The sequence below is a fragment of the Hyperolius riggenbachi genome, chromosome 2 (assembly GCF_040937935.1).
Source record: "Hyperolius riggenbachi isolate aHypRig1 chromosome 2, aHypRig1.pri, whole genome shotgun sequence".
In the NCBI taxonomy this organism is placed as follows: domain Eukaryota; kingdom Metazoa; phylum Chordata; class Amphibia; order Anura; family Hyperoliidae; genus Hyperolius; species Hyperolius riggenbachi.
Genome location: NC_090647.1, coordinates 123,695,241 through 123,714,191, shown reverse-complemented (window position 1 = coordinate 123,714,191; position 18,951 = coordinate 123,695,241). Strand labels below are relative to the sequence as shown.

The 18,951-nt window shown below is 43.1% G+C and overlaps 1 protein-coding gene across 4 annotated transcripts in view; it reads right to left on the bottom strand.

Moving 5' to 3' along the window:
• Window positions 1-433: 433 nt before the first annotated feature.
• Window positions 434-18,951, bottom strand: part of TMEM106C (transmembrane protein 106C) — a 112,992-nt gene continuing 94,474 nt past the window's right edge. For all 4 annotated transcript variants that reach the window (XM_068267328.1, XM_068267329.1, XM_068267326.1 and 1 more), the window contains exons 4-8: window positions 16,731-16,890; window positions 12,534-12,674; window positions 9,611-9,660; window positions 5,123-5,176; window positions 434-1,125 (exon numbers count right to left, since the gene is read on the bottom strand). In XM_068267328.1, coding sequence (XP_068123429.1) covers window positions 1,014-1,125; window positions 5,123-5,176; window positions 9,611-9,660; window positions 12,534-12,674; window positions 16,731-16,890 — 517 coding nt within the window. In that variant the 3' untranslated portion in view covers window positions 434-1,013. The remainder of the gene's footprint in view (window positions 1,126-5,122; window positions 5,177-9,610; window positions 9,661-12,533; window positions 12,675-16,730; window positions 16,891-18,951) is intronic.

Sequence of the window (18,951 nt, the reverse complement as noted above, 5' to 3'; positions counted from 1 at the left end):
TGGGAACTTGTGGAGCAAACAGTGGCAACCTGGAGAGGATCTGAACTACAGCAAGGGACCAGATATACTGCAGGTTTCAGTATTCCCTTTAAGTACCTCCCTTTTGGACAGAGATCCAAAGTGTGTCCAGCTGTCCCTCAATGCCTTTGTGGTAATCCTCCCTGTCAGGTCGCCTTTTCTGAATGTCTATCGTTTCTTTTTTTCTACCAATGTCTATTGTTTCCTCTGAAGACTTCAAAATGGAGTTCCTACAGCATGCTGCCTCTTGCGCATGCTGCCTCTTGCCCCTCCTCTCCATAACACATAACATGCTGGTTTGCTGGGAGCCACATAGCTTGATTCTAAAGCAGTCGTTCCAAAACTATCAACAGTAAAGTAGTGTAAACATTACCTGCGCGGCTGTACAGTTGACACAAATAAAAACAGACCTGGCTCTGGAAAGGGTATTTTTATAGGAAAATCCAAGATCAGCTTATTATCCACACAATATACAATACATATGCATATTCTCCAACTGCAAAATAATTATAGTAAGAGTTGGAAAATCAAACACGGAATTCCATTCCACTTCGCCGAAGTCAATTAGATCCTTAAATCAGGATGTTGTCAAGCAATTAAATGCTTGACTATAAAAAAGAGAAAAAAACAGAACAAAAAGATTCCACTCTGGAAATTTGTTTTAAAATAGTGTGCATTTCTTGCCTTTACTTACAATTCAATAAAAAGAACAATAGGAGAAAGAGCCAATCAGTGCAACTAAACATAATGCCATTCACACAAGTGTCTTCCTATATAAAATTATTTCCAACAGTCTTCTGCAATGAATCTACCAAGTTAATAAGTGATTTAATAAACACTGTACAGTTAAAATAAAAAAGCACCAGTGCAGATTCCAGTATGTTTTAATGTAAACAGTCACTCCGTGCTGCTGCAGTGGTATGATGCTTTCTATGGGGGTCGGTCACAGTGAGAGGTACACGGTGCTGATGGTGTCATCGCTTCGCTTGTGACATTTACAGAGCGTGATGGTCGATCAGTGTCGAATTCGCTCCACAATCTATATACTGATACGTTTCCAGAGAACTCTGTGATGTGTGCCCAATGTAGGAAAATTTGACGGATGTTCTGTAAGAAAAATTAACAAGTTAGTTCTCAAACAACTGTCACATACATGATGCTCCAGAGGAGGAAAAAAAAAAAGTTTTCAAATAAGAACAAATGACTAAATACACAAAAGCTCAATTTAAGATTAGTCAAGCTTCTATGCATGAGAACTAATCAGCATTTTGAGATGCTTCCTGGGTAAGCTTAATTCTTCCAAAATGGAATGTATGCTATAGTCCCATATATGGTTACTGTAGAAGATACTATTGTGTACAGAGATTGTATGAAGTTCCCATGTGTGCGTAGGTTTCCTTTGCGCACTCGTTTTCTTCCACTTCCCAAAAACAAACTGCTAGGTTGACGGGCTTCTCTCAATGTGATGCTACACTATGGTAGGGATTTTAGACTTCAGCTTGGTACATATGATAGATTAAACTTAGTCGAGTCAGCTGTTTAAGCTGAGAATCCGGCATGGCACTATCTTTAGGCACACCAATCGACCCCTTACGGCAGGGGTCCCCAAACTTTTTTGGTCAAGGGCCGGGTCATCATACTTCAGACTAATGGGGGGCCGGAACATACATAAAATGTTGGAAAACATTACATTGAATAGATGCCCCCGATCATGCCCTGAGAACTCCCAGCAGCAACCATTCAGTCATGCGCGCCCGAAGAACGTCTTTGTGCACCAGACAGTGAAGCGTACTCAGGTGACAGACTAGACAGCAGTGTCACCTGATGCAGAATTGGATTGGAAGCCAGCGAATGACTGCTCACTGGCTTCTACAGTATGTGGATGGGTGGTGCCAGCACTGCTATTCTATATGCGGGTCGTCAACATTTAAAGATGCAGTGGGCCACATCTATACGTTATACATTTTGTGTTTGGGGGGCCAGTGTAAAAGCCTCAGGGGGTCACATTTGGCCCGTGGGCCGTAGTTTGAGGACCACTGCCTTAGGGCATTGTTCTTCTCACCATGCCTTTCAGAAGCCTCTCCATTATGTGCTGTTCATCGTCCCTCCTCCCCCTTCCATATTAACAGATACTGTACATCACTAGCCAATAGCACTCGGCCCCGAACTGTTGCCCGAGAGATCTAGCCCTGATCTTTGCAGCCAACAGTACACTTACACATGTACTTAAGTCTTATATTTACTTTCAATTATGATTGGCCAATCACTAACTAATTTCACCACCTCCATGTAGAATTAGGGTGAACAGATATTGAATGCTGTGAGCAGATTGTGTAGGTAAACCCTCATACTACATGGAGGTGGTAAAATTGGTCAGTGATTGGGCAATCCTACTTGGAAGTGTGTGCCAGGCTTTAGCTTAAGAGCATGGTCGGAATGTTAGAATGTGATCATTTGAGGGACAGATATACATGATCCAGTGTACTCTGTAAAGCACTGCAAAAATGTTAGTATTAAATCATTAAAATAATAATTCCATGAAGTATTGCATAGAAGAATCCACCAAGTTAAATATGTTATTGCAATACATTTTCTAACCCTAAGATCACTTAAAGGGAATATCCGCGGTCTGGTATAAAAATAATAAAAATCCAAATCCACTTACTTGGGGCTTCCTCCAGCCCGTGGTAGGCAGGGCTTGCCCTCGGCGCTGCTCCGGAGGCTCCCGGTCTTCTCCTGTGGCGCACCTGACCTGGCCACGGGTGGGAGGAAGCCCTAGGTAAATGGATTTGGATTTTTTTTTTTTTTTTTTTATACCAGACGTGAACCTTTCCTTTAAATAGGTTTTGTTTTTTGCCCATGAAAAATTACTGAACCTGGCCTGACTTTATATGTCAAAAGGTATTACAAATTATGGTTAAAAAGGAGTGTGCAGGAAAGGGGCTCCTGCAGTGAATGTGCAGGAAAGGGGCTACTGCAGCAAGTGTGCAGGAAAGGGGCTCCTGCAGAGAGTGTGCAGGAAAGGGGCTCCTGCAGAGAGTGTGCAGAAAAGGGGCTCCTGCAGTGAATGTGCAGGAAAGGGGCTACTGCAGCAAGTGTGCAGGAAAGGGGCTCCTGCAGTGAATGTGAAAGAAAGGAGCTCCTTCAGTAAATGTGCTGTAAAGGAGCTCCTGCAGTAAATGTGCTGTAAAGGGAGCTCCTGCAGTAAATGTGCTGTAAAGGGAGCTCCTGTAGTAAATGTGCTGTAAAGGAGCTCCTGTAGTAAATGTGCTGTGAAGGAGCTCCTGTAGTAAATGTGCTGTAAAGGAGCTCCTGTAGTAAATGTGCTGTAAAGGAGCTCCTGTAGTAAATGTGCTGTGAAGGAGCTCCTGTAGTAAATGTGCTGTGAAGGAGCTCCTGTAGTAAATGTGCTGTGAAGGAGCTCCTGTAGTAAATGTGCTGTAAAGGAGCTCATGTAGTAAATGTGCTGTGAAGGAGCTCCTGTAGTAAATGTGCTGTAAAGGAGCTCCTGCAGTAAATGTGCTGTAAAGGAGCTCCTGCAGTAAATGTGCTGTAAAGGAGCTCCTGCAGTAAATGTGCTGTAAAGGAGCTCCTGCAGTAAACGTGCAGGAAAAAAGAGCTCCTGCTGTAAAAGTGCAGGAAAAGAGCTTTTTGTGCTATGATTTTCCACTTCTGATGGGGAAGGGGATACAAATAACCCACAGTTTATATGTATTCATTAATGGGAATTCTGCAAACAGGGTGAACTTTAAAACCAACATTAATAGCACTGATTTCACTGATTAAAAAGGCAGGAGAAAGCAGCAAAAGTATACAGTACTTCCTTTGAATCCATGTGTAATGACTGACAGCTATTCAGTATTTTTTTCCCACAGATCTATAGTATTTACTGTACATCAAGTGCAGTAAAAGTCCTCAAAGAAGCATTATTGCTGTGATGCTCTTTATTTGCTCTTCACCTGGACCGATTTATGAAGAATTGGAAGAAACGTGAAGCTAAAGACAAGCCCAAAGCAACCAATCAGAATCCTTATTTCATGTGACGAAACCGGAATGGTTTCCCTGGACAACTGCTGCTTTTAAGGTGGCCACTAACGATCCAATCGCTGCTATAATCGATCAGAAACTATTGATCGTGTGCAGTAACAAACAAAAATATGCTAACCGATCAGATTAGTGGGATTGATCTATTTTTCTGATCTATTCCACTAATCTGATCAGATTGGTCAAGGCACTTTCATTTGTTAGCGTTTGCAATCGATTACGTCTGATCAATTATAGCGAAGATGGGAAAAAGTCAGTTGTTTATTTGCACCTATGCTGATGAAGCTCCCTCAAGCCTGGGACACACTAGAGCGATTTTGGGCGTGGTTTTAAAGCTCCGACAACCCCCCCCACCCCCCCAAAAGCTTTCATAAACGCTCTGCTAGTGTACTGTAAGTCTATGGTGTTGAGCACACTAGAGAGCTTGCGATTTTGGAAAAAGATGCAGGACATGCAGCATTTTGTGAGCTTTTGGGCTCCAATACATAGTTGGCTTAATCGCCAGAAAACGCAGCTCAAATTGTTACCAAAACGCTGACACAAAGCGCTAGTGATTGTGGTTTGTGATTTTTAGTGTGTCCCAGGCCTCATTGCTTCTGTGTTCCAAAAGCTCAGCACATCGGAAACCTGCCTATATGAAGCTTCTACATTATAGTATCATTGCTCAAGGTCCTTTGATTTGCTCAACAAACATGAACAGAAAACAACATCCAACATCTCTGGAGGGGAGTTAGCATGTTAAGTACCAGCTGCCAGTCACACCACTTTAAGGTGAGAGGAAAATGCTGTATTCATGGCCTCAAGGCTTTAGCTCCTTTTTTGCCTTTCATACATTTATTTCAACGAGTATTTATTGTGCCTCTTATGTGTACAAAGAAACGGGTGAACAGAACATACTTTGCTTTTATGAGCTATGTAAGCACTCAGCCTCCGAGTCCTCAAACACCATCTGGTGATACATGAATCCTTTCATACATTTATTTCACAGAACGGTTGATGCATCTCATTTATACATGCATAAAGATTACCATATATAAAAGAAATAAAACTGTATCCTTACCGGACAAAGACAACAATATTGTGGACCTTAACTGTAGGCAACGTGCAGAAATTACTGGAGGGAGAAAGAGAAAGCGTGTGACCGTCAAATCAAGGTTTTTAATACACTATACATATACAGACTTTTATCTAATGTTCTTTTATGTAACATTACATAAGTTACTAAACTTTTAGCCTTGGGAGTATAATCCAATGTAAAGTGAACCCGAGGCGGGAGTGATATGGAGGCTGCCATATTTTTATTTTTATTTTTTTAAAGTGTACCAGAGCCCTTGATATACAAAGATTTTTTACTTACCCGGGGCTTCCTCCACCCTCATAAGCACTGATGCGTCCCTCGCCGTCCTCCCGTGGGCCTCGGTTTGTCTGGTAACTGGCTCAGTCACGTCGATCGGGGTCTTCTGCACATGCGTGGACCACCCATGCATGCACAGAAGACCCCGACCGATTCAACTGAGCCAGTTACAAGGGCTGATTGCGGACAAACAAAGGCCTGCAGGAGGACGGCGAGGAACGCATCCGTGCTTATGGGGCTGGAGAAAGCCCCGGCTAAGTAAAAAAATCTTTGTATATCGAGGTCTACGGTTTACTTTAAGTAATACCAGTTGCCTGGCTGTCCTACTGATCCTCTGCCTCTAATACTTTTAGCCATAGTCCCTGAACAAGCATGCGGCAGATCAGGCGTTTGACATTGTCAGATCTGACAAGATTAGCCACATGCTTGGCTCTGGTGTAAGGCCCGGTTTACATTAGCGTTTTTTTCTGGATCGGAACCAGAATGTATACTGTACAATCGGAACGGATGTGAAAGGATCCAATGTTAACCTATGGATCCATTCACATGCGTCCGTTGGTCTGGATACTTTCCGTACGTCCCTGGACCTAAAAATTGCTGCAGGCCCTAATTTTCTGGACCGTTCTGCTTAACGGAACGGATCCGGACAAAAAAGCAGCCTTGGGGCAATGTAAAACAGAATGTTCCTTCACACTAGTGAAGAAATGGACCGTTCCACGGGGGATGGTGGCATGGGCTGACGTGAACCCGAGCAACGGGAGTGTGAGGGAGGGTGCAGCAGCCAGGCGAGTGGGCTAGGGAGGGTTTATACATACCTAAATCTTCTGTAGCAGCCGGTGGTAGAGGCTTCCGTCTTCTTTCGCGTCGTGTGACTAGTCACATGACGCGCTGTGTAGTCACACCGGAAGAAGAGGAAGCCTCTACTGCCGGCTGCTTCGGAAGATTAGGTATGTATTGCTGAGTGAAAACGGATCCGATCAATCATTGATCAGATCCATTTTCACTATGTGAACCGGGCTGCGGACAGACCCATCGGGATCCGGTGAAGCGGAGACCTGGTCCGCTCACCAGATCCTTTTGGCTCAAAAACGCAATGTGAACCGGGCCCTAATTCAGACACTACTGCAGCCAAATAAATCAGCAGGGCTGCCAGGCAACTAGTATTGTTGAAAAGGAAATACATATGGCAGCCTGCATATCACTCTCACCTCGGGTTCACTTTAAAGTGGATCTGAAGTCTTGCACAGGACAGAAGGAAAACAGAGAAATGCATGCTTTATTTTTTAGGGAGTTTAGCCTGTCTGGTTCTCCCTCATCTGTGTCTAAACACAAGTTGTAATTTGATCCCTCAGCTGTGTCAGCTGACTGCCTGGCAGAGATGGAATTGATAAACACTGGATGCTAACAGTATGTCAGATTCCATGAAAGCAGGAAGTAGACAAACTACAGATTTATTGCAGGATTTGTATCAGCTGTAACAAAGAAATGTTTTTCTTTGAAGGTTATTATGCTGTTGCGTATCTTTTTGGGGCGGAAAGGAAGTTCTAGGTTTAGGTCCGCTTTAAGCTGGACCTACAGTCAATTATTATGAGTGAAAATATTGCTTTCTCTTGCAAACCCAAAGTGCATGGTCTTGTATTATATAGACTGCCAGGGTTATCAACGGAAATCATTAACTCAGATAAGATAAGAACGAAGTAAAAACTGTGGTGCAGAACTTCTTATTCCATGAGGTGACCCCATCCTGACTGTGCACTACCAAATCTTGCAGACAAGATGGAGACTAGCACTCCCAAAAGTATAAAGCTCTTTTATTGAATCAATAAAAACAAGTGGCAATATGGCGACAGCCCGCTGTTTTTGGTCTCATCCCTTTTTTCAAGCCGAAGCGTCCACTTCGGCTTGATCAGCGGTCTGCCAAGTGTGTGCTTACAAGTAGCCCATTCTCCAATTCTGCTGTTGCTCTTGCCCTGGTAATGTCTGCAGCCTATTTTGCCAACTTTCATCCCCAAACAACCTTCTGTCCCGCTTAAACCTTAAAGGACCACTATCGTGAAAATTGTAAAATTTAAAATACATGTAAACATATACAAATAAGAAGTACATTTCTTCCAGAGTAAAATGAGACATAAATTACTTTTTTCCTTGTTGCTGTCACTTACAGTAAGTAGTAGAGATCTGACAGAACCGACAGCTTTTGGACTAGCCCATCTCCTCATGGGAGATTCTCAGAGTTTTCTTTATTTTCAAAAGAATTTAGTGAATATCAGTTGCTCCATCCAACTGCTAAAAAAGTGTGTAGCGAGCAAGGACAAACGAATGGAGGGCAGCACCGGAAAGCCAGCTGGTGGAGCTTGCCAAGGCCCAAACCCCAGTGCCTCCTGGCAGCAGCAGATCCACACAATGAAAAGGTCCGGCACCGCTCAAAATGTATTCAAATATATTTAAGGGTGTGTGGTGTCACTTGATTCATGTGGCTGATGCAGTTTGAAAAAGGCCATAGTCCCAAAACAGCGGTCTGTCCTGCTGCCATTTATGCGCTTTAAATAAAGAGCTTTGCATACATTTTGAGCGGTGCTGGCCCTTTTCGTTGTGTGGATCTGCAGAGAGCAAGGAGGCTGGCCAGCATCTTTATATAAATTATTTTCAAGGAGTGTCTTTATAAAGTATAAAGGCCATGCTGAGACTCCCCCATGAAGAGATGGACTAGCCCAGTGATCTGCAAACTTGGCTCTCCAGCTGTTACAGAACTACAAGTCCCACAATGCATTTGCCTTTATGAATCATGACTCTGGCTGTCAGACTCCTGCAATGTATTGTGGGACTTGTAGTCCCACAACAGCTGGAGAGCCAAGTTTGCAGATCACTGGACTAGCCTAAAACCTGTCGGTTCCGTCAGATTTTTACTACCTACTGTGACAGCAAGATGGGAGAAAAGTAATTTACGGCTCATTTTAATCTGGGAGAAATGTACCTCTTATTTGTATGTGTTTACTTGTATTTTACATTTTACAATTTTTAGTGGTCCTTAATAAATCAAAGGACAAAAATATTTTGGAGATCAAATTTCCTCACAAGCAGTAGTTGGAAGAGCACATAAACTGATCCCCAATCACAGCTGACTGAAAAAAAGTGGATTCCTACTGCTGTTTGAAGATAGAGGTCTCTCCCACCTTCCTCTTATCCTAAGATAAGTTAAAGCGGGATTGTCACCATAAAAATCAAATTTCAACAGCAACTGGTCTGAGTGTATTAAGTCAAAAAGATGCTAATCCTGCATTCAAAACTTTTTCTGCTGTTATCATTTGGAGTCATCACATACTTAAGGAGCACTGGCCCTTTAGTAGTCAGTGCCAAACAGTTGCATGCTGGGGGTTCTTTTTATCTATAATATATTCCTCCTCTTCCATTTATTTCCCTGCCTAGCTGCTTATCTGAAACACAATCCCCTGCTCACTTGTGTTTACAAGCAAGGCTGAGGTGACTCAACGATTGGAGAAAAGAAAAAGTAAAGGGCAGAAAGGACATTGACATCAGGATTTAGCTTAAACTGTGGGTAAAAGACATGGTTCCCACCAGGAACAGAATTCTCTTCATTTACTTTATAAAATAAACTGAAATCAAAACATGAACAGTACAATACATGTGTTATGTAAGTAGATTAAGTATTTATATACATATATGTGTTTTTTTCCCTGGCATAGTATGGCTAATCCTACCGCTTTAAGGATTTAGGAAGGTTTAGGCAACATAAAGAAAGATTAAGGAACCACATCAGGGAACAGCAGAGAAAAAAATATGGACTGGCTAGTCAACCACCTTCATCATTTTCATAAACACTTGTTCCTCTTGCTGCCCTAATATTGACTAATGCAAGGACAATCAAGTGTTACTGATCAGCTCCCAACCTCCCATCTTTTAGCCATTTTTAATGGATTATCCCAAAGCAAGTAGGACTTCCAAACACAGTAATACAGAAGATTATGGAGAGTCTCTGGGTCTCAATAGGACCTGATCTTAGACAGGAAACAGTGCTGCTGCGGTGGTCCAGTTACCCAGGACAGAACCTTACTAACAGCTTCCCTTTCTCACTATGAGCACAAGTGTGCTTTAATTACAAGATTTCCAACAAGTCTTTTCCACAAACATCGGTCTCCTAGTTTCTGATACATCTTTCTTATCGAACATACTTACTATAAATAAGAAAGGATTCCACCCAACTCCAAGCTCACTGTGAAGTTCACCTGAAACAGAGACAATTAGTGTAGCCAGCCAATCTGTACTTTTGTAAAAATGGAAGATGTATTGTTTTTGGCAAACTTCTTCAATTCACATAGTAATTGGCACAGAAATAGGTGGTTGCAGCAGTCACCAATGCAAATAAACGTAATCCATGATACCACAAAATCTACCCGCCCACCTCAGGTCATACAGAAAGCACAAAGATGCCAGGAACAGATGTAGAAGGCTGCCTTTCTAACTGCTGGAAGCAGCACACGCGGTATGAATGTTTCTACAAAGCCGAAGCTTGGACAACTATCTTGTCACCTTATAGAAAAAGCTATTCTAAACAATAATGCCTTATGAAAGCACTCAACTGACTTGCTCTCTGTGTAGACATAGATATGCTGTGAAAGCAAATGGTTCAGGTCGGCAATACTATTAAGGGGTCACGAGTGGCGACGTTTTATTCTCAAGCCTCTGCCACAATACGGTAACTGCATGCTATGTTTACAACTTCAGCAGATTCAATTTTCGGCAGAAAGAGCAAGAAATCAGGCACTGCTTGAAGAGCTTATTGGTGAAAATATACATGTAAGCTACATATTTACCTAAAATAAAAGGACATACCACTGTGGCTTGGAGATGGCGGGTGCTAGGTGGCACATGCCTGACGGCCATTTTGTGTGACCGCTGTGTTTCTTCTGAGGCTAAACCACACCTCAGAAGAAAAAGTGCAAGTCATAAGATGCCCCACCTAGCCCACTCCATCTCCTAGTCACGGTGTTATGTCTTTATCTGCATAACCACAGATGAATGCGTAACTTACATGTATACTGTGCTCAAGCAGAGATGGAGATTTCTTGTCCTGCTAGATCTGCTGGGACCAAACCAATTCCTTTTTTCTCTTAAGTGATATTTTCTTATTTTAAAAAAATTGACTTAGAGACACTGAAGTCTCCTATAAATCGTCTCATTTTAAAAATGCGTTTAACATTACTGTCCAACCTAAACTGCCGCATCCTCGCCGCTGTGCATTAACTAAATTCCCCCCCCCCCCCCCCCCCCAAACTCGCCCTCCCTCTCCCCTGCAAAATCCACGTCTTTCTTGGTCGTGGATTTTGCTGCCCTCTACTCTTCTGTGTGAGGCAGAGCTATGGGCTGCAGCCCTGCCTCACACGCGTCTGTCAGCGGCAGATCTCCGCCTCTCCCCCGCCCCTCTCAGTGAAGCAAGACAGAGGGGCGAGGGAGAGGCGGCGATTCGGGCTGACAGACGCGCTGAGAGGCAGAGCTGCGGCTCATAGCTCTGCCTCTCATGGAAGGGCTGCCCAGATTGCCCCCCGGGGAGTTTGGGGGGGGATTTAGTTCGTGCACAGCGGCGGGGATGCGGTGGTTTAAGTAGGACAGTAACGTGTTAAACACATTTTTACAATAAAAACTGTATTTTTACAAGACTTCAGAGTCTCTTTAAGCCACCAGCAAATAAGAAAATAGAAAAAGAAAAGTAATTTTAAACAGAAGATGAAGAATTATCTCTTAAGAAAAAAAAAACTTAGTAGAAAAAGTGAATTGAATCAGGCCCCGCTGTGTTCCTGATATCGCTCCACCCTGCACAATGCCCAGGCTGTAGGATCTAGAAATGTATCATGCGTTAGATGATGATGGACAAGAGAGTATATAATTCACCAGCTGCTCCGGAGCTACCACATCCACAGTTGGTCTCAATAGACAACAGCAATATCCACAGCACTTAGTGTTTACTTGGGCACCTGCAGCGTCACCACAGTGCTCAAAAAGGACAGCTTATAGTGACCATCATCAAGGGAGAAATGCCAAAAGGTCACTTCCCATCACTATAGCACAAAGGTTTATTTCAAACACATAAAAAGAAGCACATATACAATAGCTTATTTGAGGGGTCCTCGGGCATCCCCGAGGACGGCGAAAGGCCGAAACCGGTCAGAACTGGAGACTGGGCATTTGTATGAGACCGTTTCTGGATTTTGTGTACTTTGTGACACTACATGGTTTTATCTACTGAGGGCTGGTGCACACCAAAACCCGCTAGCAGATCCGCAAAACGCTAGCAGATTTTTAAACCCTTTTTTTTATTTTTATGAGGCGTTTTGCTAGCGTTTTGCGGATTGCTGCTGCGGTTTTCAGTATAGTAGATTTCATATATTGTTACAGTAAAGCTGTTACTGAACAGCTTCTGTAACAAAAACGCCTGCAAAACCGCTCTGAAGTGCCGTTTTTCAGAGCGGTTTGCGTTTTTCCTATACTTAACATTGAGGCAGAAACGCATCCGCAATCCAAAAAATGCCTCACCCAGGCATTTTTCGTTTCTGCAAAACGCCTGCCGCTCTGGTGTGCACCACCCCATTGAGATACATTGACCAAGCAGATCCGCAGCCGCAAGCGGATCTGAAAACGCCCAAAAAGCCGCTCGGTGTGCACCAGCCCTAAGAGTCCCTATTGCAAGGACCCCCCAAGTAAGTTATTGTACATGTGCTTCTTTTTACATGTTTGAAATAAACCTTTGTGCTATAGTGATGGGAAGTGACCTTTTGGCATTTTTCCCTTTGGTGATGGTCACTATGAGCTGTCATTTTTGAGCACTGTGGTGATGCTGCAGGTGCCCAAGTGAACACTAAGCGCTGTGTATATTGCTTTGGACATTCTGAATAATACTGATGTATGTACAGCAGAGCCTGGACAAGGTCCTTTAGCACCCTAGGCTAAGACACCAGAGCACGCCCTCCATCCCTCCCACCCCAGCCGTCACACACTGATTGCTATGAGACTAATAGGCGCCCCAGGGCCCCCAACACCTTAATCTCCAGTTATCTGGCTTGCAGTCTCTGCCATGTATCCCCTTTTATTTCTTGTACGTTACCTTTTTCTCACTGAGTGGTAAGATGACAGACACATTGGTCTGCTGCTGAGTTCCGATAACTGTGTTCATGTATTGCACTTGGCTGATCAGGCTATCCACGGAAATGGAGTAGAAGTTGGAATTGGTTATTTTTAATGTGCTCTGTAATAAAAAAAATATATATGTAAAAAAGCTAAATGACATTGCAACATTTTACAGTCCTAACAGCACGCAACCCTGCGCACATGATCATTTCTTCCTATCTGAAAAACCTAATGAGGCACAAAGTACAAGGTGAGCTTTGAAGCAATCCTACTATGACAGATGTATGGAATTAGTCAATGTAACTCTCTCCAATAAGATGCGAGTGTGCTGGCTATAAATGCCGATCCTCTGGAATAGCTCACATGACAAGTACAGAGATCAGGTGTTCTGTCATCTTCACACTTGTTCCAGGGGAATGTCTCAGCTATTGCAGTAAGGTCATCTGCATTAAAGTGATGCAGTAGTCAGTTCTGATAAAGGATCCAGAAAAAAAATGATCAAACTGTCCCAAATTCAGATGTGAATTCTGCTGGGTAACTTCAAAGAGGAACTGTGACCAAAGATTGAACTTCACCCCAATCAGTAGCCGATACCCCCTTTCCCTTGAGAACACTTCACCTTTTCTTAAATAGATCATCAGTGGGGTCTGTATGGCGGATATTGCGGTCAAACCCCTCCCACAGTGTGATGTCATGACCATGGTCCTGACAGTTTGCTGTCTGTGAACCTCGTTGCATTGTGGTAAATAATGGCTTTTTCCAACTGCCGAACAAGCAGCACCTCCCTCTGTGCTTACAACTCTCAGTAATGAACATTACGTACAGATTACCTGACAGAACTACAGCTATACACTATGTTACCACTAGTGATAAATTTCAGAATGTAAATCAGGGAGATGAAAGATTGTACAATGATTTTACAATGGGCAAACACTGACTAAATAATCTATACATGAATATTGTAAAAAATAAGCAATATGTCATTTTCACTACAGTTCCTCTTTAGAGCTGAACAAAGTGATTTGAGAAAAAAAAAATGAAGCTGCAGGAGATCTAAGGAAGAGAAATCTTCACGACTGTGTACAAGGCTTTATTCATGTCTCCAATATCACATGAATAGATAAGGAGACAATTATGCAGCACAGTGATGGAGGAATGGGGTGAGTACAATGTTCATCGTATTCAGCTGAGGTCTTATTATTTATTTATAAAGCGCCAACATATTCCGTGGCGCTATACAATGTAAGAAAAACAAGGGATACATAATGATACAGACAATGATATACGGTATATCAAATATGAACAGATACAAAATACAGAACTGCTGATTACAATAGCAAATTTAACATGATGACTAAAATGTATAAATTTCTAACAGTGTGCAAGCAATTGAATTAATAACATTCCATGACACAAAAGGGTGAGAGCCCTGCCCTTGCGAGCTTACAATCTAAAGTGGAAACAAGAGGTGGGGAAGTATACAGTATATGTACAGGCAGTGCGTCATTAGGTTATTTAGTGGATGCATGTCCCAAGCTAGAGAATAAAGTGGACATAAGTTCACTTTAAAGGGGAACTGAAGAGAGAGGTATATGGAGGCTGCCATGTTTATTTCCTTTTAAGCAATACCAGTTGCCTGGCAGCCCTGCTGATCCTCTGCCTCTAATACAATTAGCCATAGCCCCTGAACAAGCATACAGCAGATCAGGTGTTTCAGACTTTAAAGTCAGATCTGACAAGACTAGCTGCATGCTTGTTTCTGGTGTTATTCAGATACTGCTGCAGAGAAATAGACCAGCAGGGCTGCCAGGCAACTGGTATTGATTAAAAGGAAATAAACATGGCAGCCTCTGTATACCTCTTACTTCAGTTCCCCTTTAAAGAAATAAACAAATGCTGGTGTGATAGAAACTCTTACTTCCCCTTCCTGTGTCACAATCCTGCACAAGTTCGAAATCAGCAATGAAACATTGGCATCTCCTTACTTTAGTTCCACGAAAACAACTATTTAAAGCCAGAGTTTGTTTTAGTTTAAAGAAGAAAAAATAATCTGTTTTTAGCAAAAGGAATTATACCCATGCTGGGACGGGAGTAAAGAGTTTGTTTTGATGAATCCTTTGGGCAGCATGCTACAACCCTGCGACGACACCGCAGACTACTTCACACCGCTAAATACATAAAGGAAACTTAAACTTTCTAAACCCCCATAAATCACTGAAAGACGTTTCTGTGAAATGAACGTATTTTGGACTAGAAGAGACTCCTGACCATAAGACCCACCTAGGTTTAGAGGACCAGGGAAACGTCAACTGGCATTTGGAGGTGTCAGTTGAAATGTATGCCTATGGGCCTGTTTCCACTAAACGCGATTTTTCTGATGCAGATTTTCCCATAGGCATTCATTGGTGTCAGTTTTCTTGCATCCATTCTGCATCCAATCTGCGTGTAGTGGAAACAGGCCCTAAGTGGAGGTTTCCTGTTCCTGGGAGGAGCCTATGTCGTCTCATGATGGACCGATCCTGGAGTTTCCTGTAAAAAAAATATATACTAAGCTTGATGTATCCATGGTAAAGGGGCATGTTGTAGATTATGCCCCCTTTGTACCTCTAGTGTCCCCCTTGTACCTCTTGTGTTCTCCTGTGTCCCCCATGTGTCCGCCTATGTCCTTTTCTATAGCGCTTTGTGTCCTCCTCTGCATGGGCACAGTACAGGGAGTTCCCGACATTGCAGCGGGTTGGAGGTTTGTATTGGCAGGAACTACCTGCATTTGGAGTATAAGACGCAGTAACTTTTTTCCCCACTTTTGGGAGAGAAAAAGTGAGTCTTATAGTCCAAAAAATACATCATATATTTTGTTTTTTGCGGTTATGAAGCATCAACATATGCATGTTAACCGATAACACAGAACACAAAAAAAACAAAAACCATGAATGAACAAATTCTACCGCAGCTAATATTGCTCATGTGTACCTGAACTCAGGGAGATGCACATAATCAGGTTGTAAAAACTTTGATTCTTGGCCAAGATATCATAGAATGATCGCCTCTGCTACATTTTCTGTAGTATGCGTGAGGAACTACAGTGAAAATAATGTAATAATAAAAAAAAAAAAAAAGTGCTTCATTTTTACAATAATTATGTATAAATGATTTAGTCAGCGTTTGGCCATTGGAAAATCTTTTAAATCCCTGATTTACATTCTGACATTTATTACATGGTGACATTTTTACTGTTGGCAGGTGATGTAGCTGCTGCTTGCTTTTTTGGCAGTTGGAAACAGCTGTAAACAGCTATTTCCCACAATGCAACAAGGTTCACAGACAGGAAACTGCAAGGAGTACCACGGTCCTTAGAGTTTCATGTGTGTGTGGGGAGAGAGGGGGGGGGGGGTTGTTAACCACAATATCAGTCATACAGCGCCCCCTGATGGTCTGTTTGTGAAAAAGAATAGATTTCTCATGTAAAAGGGGGTATCAGCTACTGATTGGGATAAAGTTCAATTCTTGGTCAGAGTTTCTCTTTAAAAGGGAACTAAGCATCACATTTTAAAAACCTGTCAAAACAAACAAAGCTGTATATGCAGCTTTTTACCTCGGCTATCATTCAAAGTGTACCTGAGACAGCAAGAATTAAAAAAAAAAAAAAAAAAAAATTATACATACCTGGGGCTTCCTCCAACCCTTCTTCAGGCTGATCCCTCAGCGTCTTCACATGCCTCCTGGATATTCCGCTAGGAGCCCAATAATTTTGCCAGTCGGTGCAGGCGCAGTGCGGCCGTGCACGGTCCCGCTGCCAGGAGAGTTCTGTGCGCAGGTGCAGAACTCTTCTGGTAACAGGAATGCAATGGGGCCGGGCTGCACATGTGCAGTACGCCCCGACTGTCGTAAGATCCTGGCGGCATGGAAAGACAGTGAGGGACCAATCATACTAAAGGGGGCTGGAGGAGGCCCCAGGTATGTAATTTTTTTTTTTTTTGCGGTCTCTGGTTTCTTTTAAGGCTCTGATTTTATGGTCACAATCATGTGCTAAAGTAGGAAGATATCACAATCACAGCCGTACAATTCTTCATGCCTGCTGGCAGAAGTGGTCCCAAGTTCTGCTGCACATGGGCAAAACCAGTTAAGTTAATAAGTTAAATTGGGAAAAACAATGCAGTGCAGAAAGGCTATTTACCGTCATAGCAAGGTTGACAACGTCGCTTTTCTTGTCGAACCACACTTGTACCTTCCTGATGCCACCATCCTCCACCAGAACAGTGCGAGGAAACAGAAAGAAAACCACCAGGCCACATATTAGGAGGCACATCAGTACCGAAAGGACCACATAAAGTTTCCTGTTGCAACATGTACAGAAAATACACAGTAAAAAGTAAGTTCACATACGATACTTAATTTAGTATTGGATGGTAGATGGCAGCTTACCAAGGCATCCCCTTGAATCTCAGAGGAGATTGCGGGTAGGTTATTAAATAAGCAGTTGGATAACGCATGCAAACAAGCCATCTGAACCATTCCTTATAGGGAACCTGAAGTGAGTGGGATACGGAAGCTTTCCATCCATTTAATTTTAAACATTACCAGTTGCCTGGCAGCCCTGCTGATTTTCCGCCTCTGATACTTTTAGCCATAGACCCTGAACAAGCATGCAGTTTAGACGTTTCTAAAAGAGATTAGCAGCATGCTTGGTCTGGTCTGTGATTCAGACACTACTGATGACAGAATGATGATAGCCATGGCAGCCAAGCAACTGGTATTGTTTAAAAAGAAATATAAATATATGGCTAACCCAATATACCTCTCATTTTACTTTAAGGTGAACATTATATTTTTGGGTCTATTTCACAACAGCAAATCAAGCAGATTCTGTTCACTGATGGGTAGAGAGGTGTACTAGCCAGCCATATCAGGGACAGCAGCTTCCAATACTCATATACCTGTATAGTACAGCACACTGTTAAAGGCCAACTGAAGCGAGAGGGGTATCGAAGCTGCCATATTTCCTTTTAAGCAATACTAGTTGCCTGGCTTTCCTGCTGATCCTCTGCCTCTAAGGGCCTTTTCCCACTACACAGCTGAATGGCAAAATCGCAAATCGCTAGTGCTTTTTAACTACTTGAGGACCCACCCTTTACCCCCCCTTAAGGACCAGCGCTGTTATTTGTGATCTGTGCTGGGTGGACTCTACAGCCCCCAGCACAGATCAGGGTGCATCCAGAGCGATCAGATCGCCCCCCTTTTTCCCCCAACTATGGGGATGATGTGCTGGGGGGGTCTGATCGCTCTTGCCTGCCGGTGTTGCGGGGGGGGGGCACCTCAAAGCCCCCCTCCGCGGCGAAATCCCCCCCTCCCTCTCTTACCTGGCCCCCCTGGTGTTCCGGGCTGCACAGGGCGCTATCCGTCCTGTGCAGCCAGTGACAGGCTGTCCCCTGTCACATGGCGGCGATCCCCGGCCGCTGATTGGCCGGGGATCGCCGATCTGCCTTACGGCGCTGCTGCGCAGCAGCGCCATACAATGTAAACAAAGCGGATTATTTCCGCTTGTGTTTACATTTAGCCTGCGAGCCGCCATCGGCGGCCCGCAGGCTATTCACAGAGCCCCCCGCCGTGAATTGACAGAAAGCAGCCGCTCGCACGAGCGGCTGCTTCCTGATTAATCAGCCTGCAGCTGGCGACGCAATACTGCATCGCTGGTCCTGCAGCTGCCACTTTGCCGACGCGCGGTATGAGTGCGCGGTCGGCAAGTGGTTAAATTGCTAGTGTTGCTACTTTATCATAGAAATCATGAGAAGTATTTTCCACTATAGGGATTCGATTTGTAAATCGCAATCGCTTTCTGGAGCGACTTTAAGAGTAATGATGCAATGCAAATGAAAAATCGCAATCACATAACAAACTTCATGAAAAATCGCAATCGCTGACGTTTGTGATTGCGATTGCTAGTGGAAAAGGGCCCTAATACTTTTATCCATAGACCCTGAACAAGCATGCAGTAGATCAGGTGTTTCTGACATTGTCAGAACTGACAAGGTTAGCTGCTTGCTTGTTTCTCATGTGATTCAGACATTGCTGCAGCCAAATAGATCAGCAGCACTACCAGGCAACTGGCATTGTTTAAAAAGAAATAAATATGGCAGCCGCCATATTCTTCTCACTTCATTTGTCCTTTAAGACTACTGCTTGTACATAGTGAAAGATGGTCTGTAGAGCCTTGTACACATGCTCAAATTATGAATTAAAAGGACACCCAAGATGAAAATAAACTAATGAAAAACAATATCCATCCTCCTCCTAAAAATAAAAAGATATTGCACAGTTTTATTTTATATTTAAATCTACTTTAAGTTTTTACTATTTTATTGTTTTTGCTCAATGACACATTCATTGAAGTATACCAG